This window comes from Clarias gariepinus, chromosome 21, assembly GCF_024256425.1.
Source record: "Clarias gariepinus isolate MV-2021 ecotype Netherlands chromosome 21, CGAR_prim_01v2, whole genome shotgun sequence".
In the NCBI taxonomy this organism is placed as follows: Eukaryota; Metazoa; Chordata; class Actinopteri; order Siluriformes; family Clariidae; genus Clarias; species Clarias gariepinus.
Window position 1 is genome coordinate 24,829,503 of NC_071120.1, and position 16,141 is coordinate 24,845,643.

Sequence of the window (16,141 nt, forward strand, 5' to 3'; positions counted from 1 at the left end):
TATGAGAGTTGCAGTGATGAGAAATATTTGTACTTCGACATCTTGCACGGTCATGACTTCTTGGCTTTTGTTTAGTCTGTTGCACACGCTCGCAGCAGTGCGAGTCGCAAGTGTATCTCCATTGCTTTGGTTCTAATCGGAACTCTCGTGTCCTTCACGAGAAACCTTCTTCACATGACGCCGTGACCATGCCCTCCCCCCCTTACGCCCATCCCCCTCCTTTAAAGAAGGTAAGAAAAACAAGGGCAAATACGCAGCACATGATGCTTTAACTCCTGGGCCTCTTTTACACAGACTCCCGACTGTTCCTGCATGAAAGAGCCTGTTGTGTCTCAGCTGCACTTTTTGCCAGGCGGATCCTCAGGCTCCTCCAAACTCTGGCGAGTAAACGGGTGTGTGATCACTACCGTCGCTCTGGTGGACCCTCGCCCCGCACGAGGCAGCCAGGAGTCAGCGGAAAACCATAAAGTATCCATTACTGCAGGCAAAGAAGTGGGAAAGGTGCAGTAAAGCCAAGCCAAGGACTGGGACTTATGAAAATCTAACACAATTTTGCCAAGGTGTATTTCCTGGACATTACACGGTTCAGTAATAAGAGTGCAAAAACAGTCTGCTTTATTGACTGAAGCAGTAGAGATGACAACAGCCAAGAGGAATGTTCAAATTCGGTTAAAATGGTTTGGCAAAAAAAGATATAAAAATAATTTAAAAAAAGCAAACATTTTCTGTTGATTAGTCTTTGACTTTGTGCTTCTTTACATTTGTACTGGAGCTGATAGACTAATGTCCTTTGCCTCTAAGGGAAGTCTCTCTTACAAAAGACGTTTCCTGTATTATTTACCTTCAATTAGTATCCAGTATCTTCGAACTATTCGAAATATTCTATATAAACTCACCTAAAGGATTATTAGGAACACCATACTTAGACGGTGTTTGACCCCTTAATTCTACGTGGCATTGATTCAACAAGGTGCTGAAAGCATTCTTTAGAAATGTTGGCCCATATTGATAGGATAGCATCTTGCAGTTGATGGGGATTTGTGGGATGGACATCCAGGGCACGAAGCTCCCGTTCCACCACATCCCAAAGATGCTCTATTGGGTTGAGATCTGGTGACTGTGGGGGTCATTTTAGTACAGTGAACTCATTGTCATGTTCAAGAAACCAATTTGAAATTATTCGAGCTTTGTGACATGGTGCATTATCCTGCTGGAAGTAGCCATCAGAGGATGGGTACATGGTGGTCATAAAAGGACGGACATGGTCAGAAACAATGCTCAGGTAGCCCGTGGCATTTAACTGATGCACAATTGGCACTAAGGGGCCTAAAGTGTGCCAAGAAAACATCCCCACACCATTACACCTGCACAGTGGTAACCAGGCATGATAGATCCATGTTCTCATTTGGTTTTACGCCAAATTCTGACTCTACCATTTGAATGTCTCAACAGAAATCGAGACTCATCAGACCAGGCAACATTTTTCCAGGCTTCAACTGTCCAATTTTGGTGAGCACGTGCAAATTGTAGCCTCTTTTTCCTATTTGTAGTGGAGATGAGTGGTACCCAGGGGGGTCTTCTGCTGTTGTAGCTTTAATCATCCGCCTTAAGGTTGTGTATGTTGTGGCTTCAGAAATGCTTTGCTGCATACCTCGGTTGTAACGAGTGGTTATTTCATTCTAAGTTGCTCTTCCATCAGCTTGAACCAGTTGGCCCATTCTCCTCTGACCTCTAGCATCAACAAGGCATTTTTGCCCACAGGACTGCCGCATACTGGATGTTTTTCCTTTTCCCACCATTCTTTGTAAACCCTAGAAATGGTTGTGCCTGAAAATCCCAGTAACTGAGCAGATTGTGAAATACTCAGACCGGCCCGTCTGGCACCAACAACCATGCCACGCTCAATATTGCTTAAATCACCTTTCTTTCCCATTCTGACATTTAGTTTGGAGTTCAGGAGATTGTCTTGACTAGGACCACACCCCTAAATGCATTGAAGCAACTGCCATGTGATTGGTTGATTAGATAATTGCATTATTGAGAAATTGAACAGGTGTTCCCAATAATCATTTAGGTTAGTGTGCATAAGCAAGATTTCTATATGTTGTTTTCAGTCCTTTGACTGTTTCCTTTGAATAGTCCGAGGTATCCGGGCAGGACGTCCCTCCTAATGCATCCCTTTCATTTTATCCGGACTTGGGACCGGCACTGACTGGGGTTCGGGCATTGACTGGCAATCAAAACCCAAACAACGTTTCAATTTAATTGTTTTTTAATGCCCAAAAAACTACCAGAATCAACCTCACACATTTAATATTATAAGTAACACCAGGATAAATTCTTTTGAATTTTGAGAATGTTCTTTTGCCTCTCTAATGAACTTATGAGCTTTTTGTCGCAGATAAACAAGAAAAAGATTTTAGAAATTGAGTTAATTTGAGATACTTGTTATACTGTATATTAGCGATAACGTTTGTGATCTACAGTACAATGTAGCAACCAAGCTAATCTAAAAAAAAAGATTATCACAACAACCACAATTTTATTCATTAACATTAGCTAAGTTAGCTACTGAAGCTATGGAACATAGGGCACTTGGACATTGGGCTAGCTAACTAGCTACTGTAGGTAACTGCTAATAAATATGCTGGAATTCAGTATCAATTATACAATCCTCTTGAATTACAGTTTAATATGAAATAGTTATTTTTGTTTATTTCTAACAGCATCTGAGTTAGCTAGCTAGCTTAGCATGCAGGCTGCACAAAGTGTTTTTTACTAATATTGTCTATAACACTGTACTATAAAAATTTAAGTTTGAAATGCTCTAATTTTGGCATTGGAAATAGAGCATAGTTCCACAATAAAATTAGGGTCACCCCTATGTTTCCAGGGCCCTATATTTCCAGGCTTCTATGTTTCTAGAGGCTTATCATACTGTATAATCATACTGTAGGATCCTACTGAATGTTTCCAGTGTTCTATGTTACCAGGATCCTAGTTCTCAAGGGTGATATGTTCACAGGGCCCTACATTATGTTCGCCAGATTTCTATGGCAAATAATAGGAGCATGAGAAAGAGCGCTATTCTCCGTGTGCGCTACGTTCCCCAGTTCTAGTGTCCCCTGTTCCTAAGCAGAAGTGCTGTAAATGGTGGATAAGGATGGACAACTGTAGGAGCCCCTGAAAGATGATGCTATGGTAATTAATGAAAACCTGAAAAAGATGTTCTCTAGCTCTCTATTTGTTTGATGAAATTCTTTTTAGAGACCTCAAAAACCACATCAAATGATAACCATTTGTTTCGTCGCTGTTTAGATAGTTTTAAAGTCTTGTTCCAATAAAATATTCTGGATAATAATCAGGAAATATTTTCTTTTGAAACGGGACACATTTGTCTCAAAGTGGGTTAATGTGTTTTAACAGAACAATTACATATTTATTTTGAACATATTACCCTGGGTACACTCCCCAATACTGAATGGTGCTCAATCCTGCTAATTTGCAAAATAAATTATTGGATGTAGGAATAGAAGTGTTTTTTTTTTTTTTTGCTGTCCAAGATTATACTTTAGAGTGGACACTTTTGACAATATCTATGAATTTCATAAGCAACTAAAACGTGTAAAATATTGTTGTATTTAATCACTTAATATAATGAAAGTATAAGAAAAACAGAAACGTGCTTTGATGCACTCTTCAGTAGGTCCTCAGACCAAAAAAAAAAAAAAACTTATTTAGCAAACTGAAACCATTAACCAATCCAAAGAACCATCTGAAAAATGATGAAAGAATGGTTCTTAGGAATGTGGTGGACTTTTGATGTGATATTGGCACCAGATCCTGAAATATTTTCACTGCTGTGTCTTCTCTCGCCCTCCAGACCTGCCTGATTCCTGCTGATGTTCTACTTATAAGCTCTTACACTTGTGACACACTGTTATGGATGGTTTAAAAATAGGTCCCTCAAGCTCTACTTTCCTAAAATCAGCTTGATCCAAAAACTGGCATTGTTTCTGTATCATACCTAGATTATTATTTATAATTACAATCTGCTAATGTTGAACATCCTTTTAATACACTTTGTACCTTTTCTGTTTGTTTATCACACTGTGCAAATCTTTTGACCCCTCTCATTTCTTCATCTTTGGCTTCCAAAGTGTCAAACATTCTTGTATTTCTTTTCTCCAGGTTTCCTGAAGGACATTTTTGTCTCATTTTCAATCTAGTCCTGGTACTTAAGCAGTTTTAGACAAATGTATTTGTTTTGTAGGTCACAGTGACCTATGAATCATTCAAAAATGAAAAACATCGCACTTAAGGCATGAACCAGTGAGAAACAGGTGCAGATGATGACAGATGATCAGGCTGGTGATTAGTTACTGCTGACGCCAGGGGTAGCTCAGTGGTTAAGGCATTGGACTACGGTTCGAAAGATCCCAGGTTCAAACCCCACAAGCACCTAGTTGCCACTGTTGGGCCCTTGAGCAAGGCCTTTAACCCTTAACTGCTCAGATGTATAATGAGATTTAAAAAAAAGTACAGTAAGTCGCTCTGGATAAGAGTGACTGCCAAATATGTAAATGTATGTGATGCTGAATGCTGAGTGGTGAAAACAGACGAGAGGGGAAATGAGGTTGCTGCTGAGGTTGTTACATAAACAACCAATTTTTAAACTATATCCTTAGGCGCTTTGCAACTTATTCCTTTTCTTTATTAAATTTCATTTAATATGCAGAAATGGAGTGGCTAAAGATTTTTGTACTGTACTGTATTTCTAATATCAGTATCTGGTGTCATTCAAATGAAGATAAGTTTTGGTTTCTCTCAATGTCTTTACCTTATGTGGTCTCAGAGAGTTTTGCCATGCCATGTTTGCCTCTGGCTTGCTCATAATAGATCGAAATTAACATCTGGATTTCTGTAAAGCTGCTTTGTGGCAATGGCTATTGTTAAAAAAATTCAATGAATTCAATTGAATTGGAGTTTCAAGCCATATTGCAGAAAATAAAAGAAGTCTGATTTAAGAAAAACCTTCAGGTTCAGGAGCTACAGGTTTCCTTTTTATTTCAACACAAGGTAACTGAACGACCACACATTAACAACATAAAAACAGACAGAAACGAAGTGAGAGGTCCAGACCGATTCAGGGCCATGCTTCAGCGCAGACCTCGGTCAGAGCGGAAAACAGTCCTGACATACATCTCAGGCTTATTACTGCAGCTGGAACAGTCTCAGGGTCTGTGCAAAAACATTAAAATGTGTTCTTTGTCATCAATCACTGGACCTCGGTTTTAAGCGCGGAAGAAGTCGATCTCTCACTGACCTTGCATCATTTGATTTATCGTTTTAAACAATAACATCCACAGAGAAACATGATGAAACAACTCGTTCTAAGTAAAGTCTTCATACATATACGTTTGTACCTGATGCTTGAACGTGTAAGGCAGGAGGGTTTCAAAATAAAAAAGTATCAAATTTGAAAGCCAGTTCATTTGACACGAAACCAAAAAGAAAGAGCAAAAATATTATATACCTTATATAAGCACAGCTTACAAACATAGATAACAATATTATTACAAAATAATACCTTGCGATGTAGAAAAATAACCATTATAAAAAGGGAAATTTGTGGTACCATTTAATAGAAAGACTGACTGTAATAAATCAAAAACCCTTACTGTACATCAAATTTCATTAATATTGTTTGCTTTCATTACATATCCAATACAACCACCAAAGCCTAAAGATTTATATATAAAACTCAGAACAGTCCAGTTTTATAAAATGCATCCTTCTGCCATTGTCATCTTTTATATCAGTTTGTTCCCAGTTTAAATAACGTACAAGTGCTTTAAGGCTTAAAGATGTAAAATATTTAAATAACTTAACTTTTTTTTTTTCAGGTTTAATAAGATAATGCTTAAATTGTTTCATTTAGCTAAACTGTTTTATTTAATCAGTTATAAAAAAAAAACACACCATTACGTCTATAATTATAATAATAATAATAATAATAATAATTATTATTATTATTATTATTATGGTTATTATTATGGTTATTATTATTATTGCCATAATTTACTTAAATGCCAATTGGGATTTTTTAAATGTCCTATAAGAGTACTTAAAATTACAGCTTTAAATGCACTATAAATCCTATGTATATAACTGTTAGTAATTCTTCCTATTTCTGTGAATGTAAGTGTCTTTCAGACAAACTCTACAGGACAAGGGGGCTTTACTGTTTTCTGTTTTTTTTTTTTAACTTAAAGATAGAGAAAATAACAATAAAAAAAAATAATTAAAGAGGATTTTGAGGGGATGAGAATTTATAGCTGTTTTAACAAAATGTTTTACAGGAACTGACTTGTTTCATAGACGTTTCATGAAATTAAATGGAGGAATAAATAGTACAATATATCTTACTTCTATATACATTTCTCTTATTTGACAGCAAAGAAAATAAAACAATTATATAACATGTATATACATTAATTTATCTATTGCGTTTGTTGTCAAACGAGAGAAATATTAGAGTCTCAGACGTGATATTATATGAAAATAATTTAATTCAGGTAACACCCCAAATTTTTTTTTCTTATATAGTGACTCAGTTTGTCTGCTCAATTATTATCATTATTATTATTATACTTTTTTCTTAACTGAAAAAGATCATTCAAATGGACGGACGTCCGAGTGGCGCAGTGGTAAAGTGATCGCTGGTTCGATCCCCGGGTGATGCTGTTACCTCATGCAGCCGGAGGTCTAGAGAGAGCTGATTGGCCGAGCTTTTTCAGAGGGGAGGGACGAGAGGTCAGGAGCGATCTGTGAGCCAATCAGGGGCGTCTGTGAGCTTGCACACGCGGAAGGAGCGGCTAGCGCTTTTCTCTGAGTGTGTAAATCCGTCCCTAATGGTGCGTGAACAAGCAGTTGCAAAAGATGTGGTCGGCTGGCGTCACGTGGTTCGGAGGAAACACATGATAGTCTTCGGCCCTCCCGGCTAAGTGGTAGTAGTAGCCTTAATGTGGAGCCCCCTAGTGACTAAATTAGGGAGAAAATCGGGAACCCCCCCCCCCCCCCCCCAAAAAAAAAAAAATCATTCAAATGGCAACTTTTAACAAAGTTACTCTTCCCTTATACAAAAGGTACAATTCGACATAGGCGCTATTACAAGCTATGCACTTGAGTCATCGTTGGACCCCACTTTCGAATCCTCTTTGAAAGTCCCCTTTGTTGGAGTGGATGGTCTCCCACTGCATTTGTCTTCAATGCTGGTTCCCCTTCTTTAAACTTCCTCAACCATCTGTGCGCATTGCAACATCTTGTCAATTGTGTCATCTCCGTTAACATTCTGCAGTGCAGGCGGAGACCATCAAGTCCGACAATGGGGATTTCAAACAGGATTTAAGAGTGGTGTTCAACGATGGCGCAAACGCATGGCTTGCGATGGAGACCATGTTGAGTAGTACCATTATATAGAGGAAGAGTTACTCTTCCAACATGTTTAATTTGAATGACCTACTTAAATTAATAAGAAAGTTACTGCTTATTCTGTTTATCCTGGAGCCTATCCCAGGGAACACGGAGCTCTAGGCGGGGAAACGCCAATTAGCCTAATCTGCATGGCTTTGGACTGTGTCTTATGATTATTATTATTATTATTATTATTATTAAGATTTTTTTTACTTATATAAAAAAGTGAAACATAACTGATTAAATAAAAACAATATGGTTTTCTCTCTGAACAGACAATGCCTTAACAACTAATCATGACTGAACTTGAAACCAACATATGCATGCTTTGTACTGTAGTTGCTGTATATGAGGAATAAATATACTGTATACAGTATAATGCTGTCCGCTAATTAATACCCATCCAGTAAGTGTACTTTTGTGGATATGTATAATGGATTGAATCCATTTGTAAATGAACTGTTTATTATGCATCCATTAAAAAAATATAGTAAGCTGCACTCATTGGTAAAATGCCTGACAGTCCTGGGAATCAGATGAGGAACAAAGTTGGATCCAATGAAACAGCCACACGCGAGCAAAAACTTTACAGTTAAAAATAATCACTAGCTCAGTTTGTTGGCTGTTAATCCTTTTTTCTGGCAGTTCGCCCACTAACATAGCACCAGACTTGTTTGTGTAACTCTACTGTAACGCGACACCGTCTATCAATCTCTCGCCAGTCCGTGGTCTGTTGTCCACATGCTGTGACTGGAGCTGAGGCAACAAAAACCCCACATTGTGCTCTACACTGCTGTTAATTCCTGTACTACTGAAAAACCACAAATAGTCTGACCTAGACGTCCAAGCTAGGGGGTCTAGTTCACTCCCCCGAACTCTCTCGGAATTGTGTACTGTAATCAATTTCAATAAAATGATTTGGTTTATCAGCAGCATTAAGATATTAAAGGTTACTTTGTCAGTCATAAATATCTGAGACACTCTTCACTGTTTGCTAGAACACCGACTGTAGCTTTGATACAATCCAATAAAAAAAAAAAAAAAGCTTTAGCATATGTTTTTGGAACCTTTGAACCATCTTTGGTCAAGTTTCACCTGATTTAATTACATACAGAAATTTAATCTCATTATGATGTTACACAATTGTAGGTAAGCTGTTACAGAATGCCAAGTGTAGGATTTGTGTGAAAGAAAGTGTGCTTGTGTTGCACCGCTATAACCAATAATAGTACCACGGTATTCACATACAGTATGAAAAGTTTTCCCCCTGCTAATATTGTGATACTGTTTTTTTTTATTTTTGCTTGTTTTTTGCATGATGCTATGAAAAGTCAAGCTGGATCTATGTGAAGACTGGTAGACTATTTGTTAAATGTAGACTTGCATATAAAATTTTATAAAATTAAATTTCACCTACTATACAACTGTGAATTTTGTACAGGCAGTACAACTGTTTCTTTCAAGGCACAACATGTGAACCAGTGACTGTTCCTTTTCCAAGATAGTCCTGAACATCAGAAGATATGAAAAAAAAAAAGAAAGATCGTGCAGAACAATATATCCAGTATCCAGCAATTCCATTTGATAACCATCCAACAGTTTGCTTATCATGAGACAAGAAAGTATTAAATCAAAGGCTTCATTCACTACAGTCAGGCACTGCACGGTCAGCCAGTTATTTCTAAATTAAGTGTCTATTTGACGATCTGAGGCGGCATAATTGCCATCTTTGGAGTGGTCTTAGGTTCTGTCTCTAAGGTTGTCTCCTTGCCTTTCTTTCTAGGTGGCTTTTTAATGGGTGTTTTCTTTGGTGTAGCATCTCCTGCATCTCCTATCTGGGTCCCATTTATGGCCTGCATTTCTGGGCTTGGAGGCTCAGGGGTGCTGGAGTCTGTTACAGGAGCAATCATCTTTTGAAGGTTATTGGAAGTCGGTAGAAGCGGTTTGTTCGCTGCAGTCACTGATCGCTTGGCCTTCTGAGGTGGCGTGGGCTTCTCCCTGTTGGCCTGGGGTGTAGACACCCCATTGGATTTAATTCCAATTGAAATGCCTTCGTTGCGATTCAGGCTCTGGGTCTTCTCTTTAAGTTGAGCAGCGAGAAGAGTGGCCGCCTCTGAGTTTATATGAGGATGCATGATCTTTGGACTCTTGGGTGGCTCTTTGGTAGTCTCGCTACCTTTTCTATCTGAATGGAAGTTTCCAATTTTCCTTAAAGCATTCTGGACAGCTCCGTTGATGTGCTCAATGGGGTCTGAAGCTTTGTGGGTTTTGATTTTGCTTGGGGAATCCATCCCATCACCTTTACCATCTTGAATCTTCTGCTCACATTTCTTGCTTGATTTCTCCTTTGATCGATGCTTTTCATCCCCCTTTCCAGAAGCTTCTGTTGTAGATTTTTTCTTCTCTTTTGGTGGTGAAGGTGCCTGGCCCTTCTCTGTTTGGTTGGCTCCAGTTCCATGGATCCAAGACACCTTCGGTTTGGTAGAGGGGTCTGGTGGCCGGGGTTTGGTCTTCTCAGGGGATGTGGCCTTGTCGCTGACTTTGGTCTCAGCTGTGCTGCTGTCCTCCTCCTCTTTGGAATTCTTAGACAGACGGGCAATCCGGGCATAGAGCGCTCCCATGGCTGACTCTGATCCACTTGTAGAGCCGTCACTGTCTGACTTTAGCAGTGGCTGCTCACTACCATCATTGACAGGCTTTGTTGTCGATCTTGTGTCTTTGAGAGAGGTGTATTCCCCAGCATCATCCTCATTAGCAGCCACAAGATTCTCCGTACCGGCATTAGGGGTGGGTCTGGTATTACCCTCATTTATGGTATCTAAATGAAACATGAAGAAGAAGAAGGTAGTCAAGCATGGGGAAGAGCTAGAAGCTTTGCATTTTGACTACTCTTATCATTTGTTATACACCTTAGTTTTAAGGGTCTGTCCAGAGAACATTCACACGTTACTTTAAAAAAAAGAGATGAGGAACTAGGAACTGTTTCAGGCAAATTTTTTTGTCATCAAACCAAATTACTTAGAAAACACCAACTGTTATTCTCCTTCTCTCCCTAACTATTTACACAAGAAAATGATTCACGACTTGGCCACATTCCACATGCTGACTCGACCGTTCATGCCATTTCCTGTTTGTATTTTCACAATGCACACACAGTGCACATGCCTGAAGGCCTGGCGTTACCACAACAGTGAGTCTGTCTTCACAATCGCTTTCCATCTGACTGAGCTAGCACAAAAATTGTTCAGAGACTCCTCAACTCCCTAACTGCTGCTTCCTGTTGGCCTACAGGCAGCTGGTTTTGACAATGACTTACCTTCATGGGGTACGCAGTAAACTGGGCCATCTTCGCTTGTTTCAAAAGAGGAGAACGACTCCTGGGAGGACCAGGATGGAGTCTGATGCTCGGGGGCAGATGGAGGCTCTATAAAACTGCAATCAAAGGTGTTTTCGGGGTCGTGGCGAGATACTAAAAAAAAATATAGGAGAAGGAAAGCAAATACATGGGGTCAAGATGGGCAAGCACTAGATGTTTTTCCTGGGTTGCACCAGAAACAAAGGCTCTTTTTAAGATATTTAAAGAGACAGATTCCTGAATAGATCCCACACAGAAGGCAACATCGCGGTGTGTATAGGAATAAATAACCAATTTATGTTTAAAACCTTCGAAATTAGAACTACGATATATACAGAAGTTAAGGGTAAAACTAATCTTATTCTCAAACATTACACTAAAAGATAATGATGAGAAGATCTTTTTTTATGACAGGTATGTGCATTTAGCTCTGTTTAAAAGGAAATGCTTTTTAATTATTCCCTGAAAGTTTAAATAAATTCATCTGAGCTCCACATGTGATTATTTAGCCTTCTTAACTGGACGAATCTTTGTTTAGAACAGGTCTCCAAACCTAATATAGGTCAGAGTGTTTTTTTATGGCCCAGACTTCTTGTCCTACTCTCCTGCTTGTGGCTGGTATTATTTTCTGCTGATCTAGAGAAGAAGGACAGCTGTGGGACGCCTGTGGTTTCTCCTCCACATCTGCTTTCAGACAGGAAAAGCTGGAGAAGATGCTAACCACCCAAACCTGGCCTGTTTACAGCTCTCTGATGTGATGCAAGCAATTTAAGCCTTTTGAGAAATCTCTTCATATGGATGAAGATGGATAGAGCTCTTTAAAAAAAAAAAAAAGCTCTTCCATCTATTTTCATTATCATTACGATTTAAGATTTACTTTATCTGGGACATACTGTAGACACATTTACGGAATTGGAAAATTAAAATACAAAGCAAAAATAATAGCATGTGTGCTAAAAATATAAACTGATTTGATGGTCAATATAAATCATCATCAAGAACCAGCTAATGTGTACCAATTTTTCCAACCTACTGTATTGCCCAAAGAGAAGAATGTAAACAAAAGCCTTTGATCAACATTCTTTTACAGTGCAAGAACATTAATAGAGCTAACTCACATGGGAATGTTACATTCTAAACTGGCACAACATGCATGTGAAAACTATGTGCTAGCAGACTGAAGGCTTAGTTAGTTGATGGCTGACAACTGCAGGCCTTGGGAGCAGAGAGACGCCACCAGACTGGCCTCAATGCCGCTACAAACCCACAATCCGCTATACAATTCGGACCAGAGCACATTCTTGGCACATCTAGCCTGCACTGAGCCACACAGCTGTCTATAGAATGCCTCCAGAGATACCAGATCAGGATGAAGCAAAATCTAACCGTAAAACTCTGGAGACATATATGTGATGGTTAGCAGTTGGTTGAAATGTCCAGACAAATAAAATAACCAATAGTAATTTGGAATTCTTTCCATGCAATAGACTGGCATCCCATCCAGGGTTTATCCCATAATTCATGATCAATGTTCCTGGGATGAGCTTTGGATGACCTCGACTGAGAGGTTACTCAAAATAAGTCAGCAAGTGAGTAATTCCGATGGCTGTACACCATCTGAGTAATTAGTGATAATTGTTATAGTTTCTTTGGAAATTTTTGGGAAACCCCACCCAACTGGGAACCAATTACAACAAGGTCAATCAGCCATCCCAATCACTTCAAAATTACGAGTTCCTGCATGAACAAACACTTTGTCTTTGGTAAAGCAAATTAGCAAGAGTCTTGGATACAATTAAAATATTAGTCCTTGCTGACCCTGTCCTAATAGAATAAGGGCTCAGTGAATTGAGCCTTAATTTAAAAATTTATTAAGATTAAGATTTAATTAGTTGTCAGTCATTGTGGTACCCAATAAATACCATGGTATTCACCAAAGCGTGGTGGCACATATTATAGTATTACCATGGTACAAACTCTGGTGTTCTATGGTGCCTATTATGGTAATGTCTATAAAGTACCACAATGATACTCTGGTATATTATGGTATAGACTATAGTTTACTATAGTAAACTTTCTTATGGGTGGAGTCTGGACCATTGAGTCTGGACCACTGAGTCGCACCATGAACACACAATCATTAAAATCCAGAGCCCCAGATTCACCTGGAGGTGGGAGAACACTGCAGTACCCGCTAAAAACCAACAAGATGAGGGCGTGCAAAACTTGACTGGTCATATTGGAGCACTGTAGGCATTTTTGTCCTTTGTGTACATTACTGATAATCCCAGGGGTTTAAACCAGATCTAATCTTAGAATAACATTTCTCTTCTAAAAAGGGACTGTGGAGATACAGTGGCAATGACTGGGAACAGATTTAAGTCAGGACTATTTGTCCTGAAATGAGCTAAGGAATGTACTTTGTGCTGTGGGAATGGCCAGGGATAGCTCAAGGCACTGGACTACAGTTTGGTCTCAGGTTCAAACCCCACCACCACCAAGTTTCCCCAGTTGGGCCCTTGAGCAAGGCCCTTTATCCTCAATTTTACAGATATAAATGTAAGTCGCTCTGGATAAGGGTGTGTGCCAAATGCTGAAAATGTAAATGTGGGAACTACCAGGAGAAAAAATGGAGAACTGAAAGTGACTGTCCTCATGGCTGATGTCATAGTTATTGCACTTTAGAAAACATTCTGTAGATCAAAATCTGCACACGTGGCTAATAAAGATTCAGGGGAAAGCAGCGTTGTTTGAAGCTAATTAGATATGATGGTAGAGCTGCTCATATTAGACTTTAGTGAAGTGTTTTAATGAAGATTTCAATATTAACGGCCTTCCAGCAGATACAGTAGATCGCCACACTGTAACAGAATGAAGTACATTCGGTCACTTCCTGTTTAAGCCTGGCCCAACCCCCATTCTCCAGGAATTCTCGAGATGTTGGATCCCCTCTGAGGGTAGGGTTACAAAAAGGATAGAGGGGGAAAACTAGGGAAGAAGGGGGAAAAAGTAGGGGGAAGCACCCAATAAGGAGAGCAGTCTCAAAAATGAGAAGAAAGGGGGGGGGGGGGAGGTGTAGGGGAAAAGCTTAAACATACAGATTACTTTATGTTTTGCTCGCGCTCTCAGTAATACACTTTGGGGTGGACGTTATTCCATTTCACCCTTATTTGTTGACGGTGAGACTTCTTTTCTCTAAAAGTGGTCGTACACTCTCTCACCCCTAAAAACAAGGGAAACAATCCATCTCTAATCGCTTTTGGCTCCTTATTAGGTTTATTATTTTTTATTTGTGCAGCTCTAGATGTTTTTATTACAACATGACCTTCAGCCACACTGACAAAGATATTGTTTTGGGGTGGATTTTTGCACAGGCACGGTGAAGACGACTTTTCAACTTATGATACGGTAAATTAGCAGCAAACCACATGTCTCTCATAGGGAAGAAATGACTTTTGGCAAATCCTGTTATGACTAAACCTTTTTTTTTATATGTGATTAATTTGACTGGAGAATAGGTCATGCAAAAAAAAAAAAAAAAAAAAAAGGAAGTGACGAGACATAATAATAATAGATATGCACATGATGCTGTGTCACTGCGGCTTTTTAAGGCGTTGACTTTTTTTGTGTGACTCTTTCGGGAAGTTTTATCTTTTTAGGCTGGAAGCCATCATGTGATGTAAAAGCAATAAACATTTCACTGGGATTTTTATGCCCGCGGTCATTAAATGTCTATATAGGAATGTGTGCGACGCACAAGCGGTGGTTGAAGAAACAAAGCATGACAACACAATAAAGCTTCCATTATGTACACTCTTAAAAAACAAAGATGTAGTAAATTCTGTTTAGACTGGTGCCACAGAGAAACCATTTCTCCAAGATGAACCAAGCTTTGTTCAATTTCTTTCAAACAACCAAGGGTTCTTAAAGAACCTTTAGGTGCATAATTATTTTTTTGTGGTATAATAAGCAGATGATTTTTTTTAATAACATTATGAGCGCTGATACTGTAGATGAACTGAGCCACACTAATTACCAGCTATACACTAGTAAACTGGCCACAGGATCATGGGCACCCGAGGCTTTCCCATGTCAATGGAGACCAAAGGCCAGTCTGTCTGGTTTGATCTCATCGAAAAAAATTCAAAGCAGCACAAATCGCTGAAAAAAAGTCAATCAGAACACCCAGTGCATGGCAGCACACTGCACACCAAGCAGTCCAAGACTGCTGACCCGGCCTCCAAATTCCCCATTTCCCAGTGTGATCAAGCACCCATGGGATGTGCTGGACATCCACGGCACCCAAATGATACGCTGCCAGTGTCCTGGTGCCAAACACCACAGCACACCCCGAAAGGTCTTGCAAAGCCACGACATTCTGGAGAGTCAGCACCGCCGTGGTGGCACAAAGGGAACCAAAAACCTAGGTGGTTTTAAAGTTAATGATTTGTTATGTCTGATGGGCAATTGATGGGATTCTTAATTCACTGTGATAAAATACCCAAACATCTAATAAACGGATTTTAAGAAGCCAAAAATGCTGTAACTCCAAAGAACCCACTACTGTAGCTTCTGGATTTGAGGTACAATAAGTAGTTGAAGAATCAGCTAAAGGAAAGGAAGATAAAAACACCCCTTAAGCCACATTTTTTAAATGAAGTAACAGAAGTGGTCCTTTAGATGAATGCCATAGAAAACTGCTTTTGCTTGCCTTGAGAACCTCCCTTTGGCACAGCCGTTTAACCATTCTGCATTGAATCTACAATAAGATGAAAAATTGTTTCCCAACACAACAATTAAGATATTTATGGAGTCAACCCAAAAGGTTATGTAAGTAAGCATTCTTCTATGACTTAGTGGGAGACAACCAAAGGAAATCACCCTGGCAGTGTGGAATGAAAAGAAATGTGGGCTTTTGCAGTTACAGTAGTTGGAGCACCAAAAGAAAAAAAAAAAAAAAAGCATACAAGTAGTCTGTCAAAAGGTTCACTGGAAACTAGAAAATGGTCCGCCTGTGGTGTTGCTTAAGGACCTTTATAGTCTAAGAAATTACTAGGGATTGACAAAGAACCATAACTCGATAATAAAGCTTGCGTTACGTTTTAATGCATCCCGGGAACTCCTTTTATGGCCCATGTGGAAATGTCTTGGTGCAAGGTCAGAGCTATATGGAGGATGTAACAATACCTGCCAGTCAAGTTCCTATAATGTGCAGGAGGTGTTCGTGAATGATTGTATGCACAGTGTAGATGCATCTTTTCCACAAGTTGGTGACGAATTATCCATACATTTTTTTTAAGGAATCAGGCT

General features: G+C 39.3%; 1 protein-coding gene and 1 long non-coding RNA gene across 2 annotated transcripts in view; one reads left to right on the plus strand and one right to left on the minus strand.

Annotated features, from left to right (window-relative positions):
• Nucleotides 1-16,141, plus strand: part of LOC128509267 (uncharacterized) — a 29,621-nt gene that overhangs the window by 2,867 nt on the left and 10,613 nt on the right. The window lies entirely within an intron of this gene.
• The window catches only part of scarf2 (scavenger receptor class F, member 2), a 42,954-nt gene continuing 35,342 nt past the window's right edge, over nt 8,530-16,141 (minus strand). Inside the window, exons 10-11 of the mRNA XM_053480915.1 lie at nt 10,793-10,945; nt 8,530-10,294 (exon numbers count right to left, since the gene is read on the minus strand). Of these exons, the coding sequence (XP_053336890.1) occupies nt 9,171-10,294; nt 10,793-10,945 (1,277 nt within the window). The 3' untranslated portion in view covers nt 8,530-9,170. The remainder of the gene's footprint in view (nt 10,295-10,792; nt 10,946-16,141) is intronic.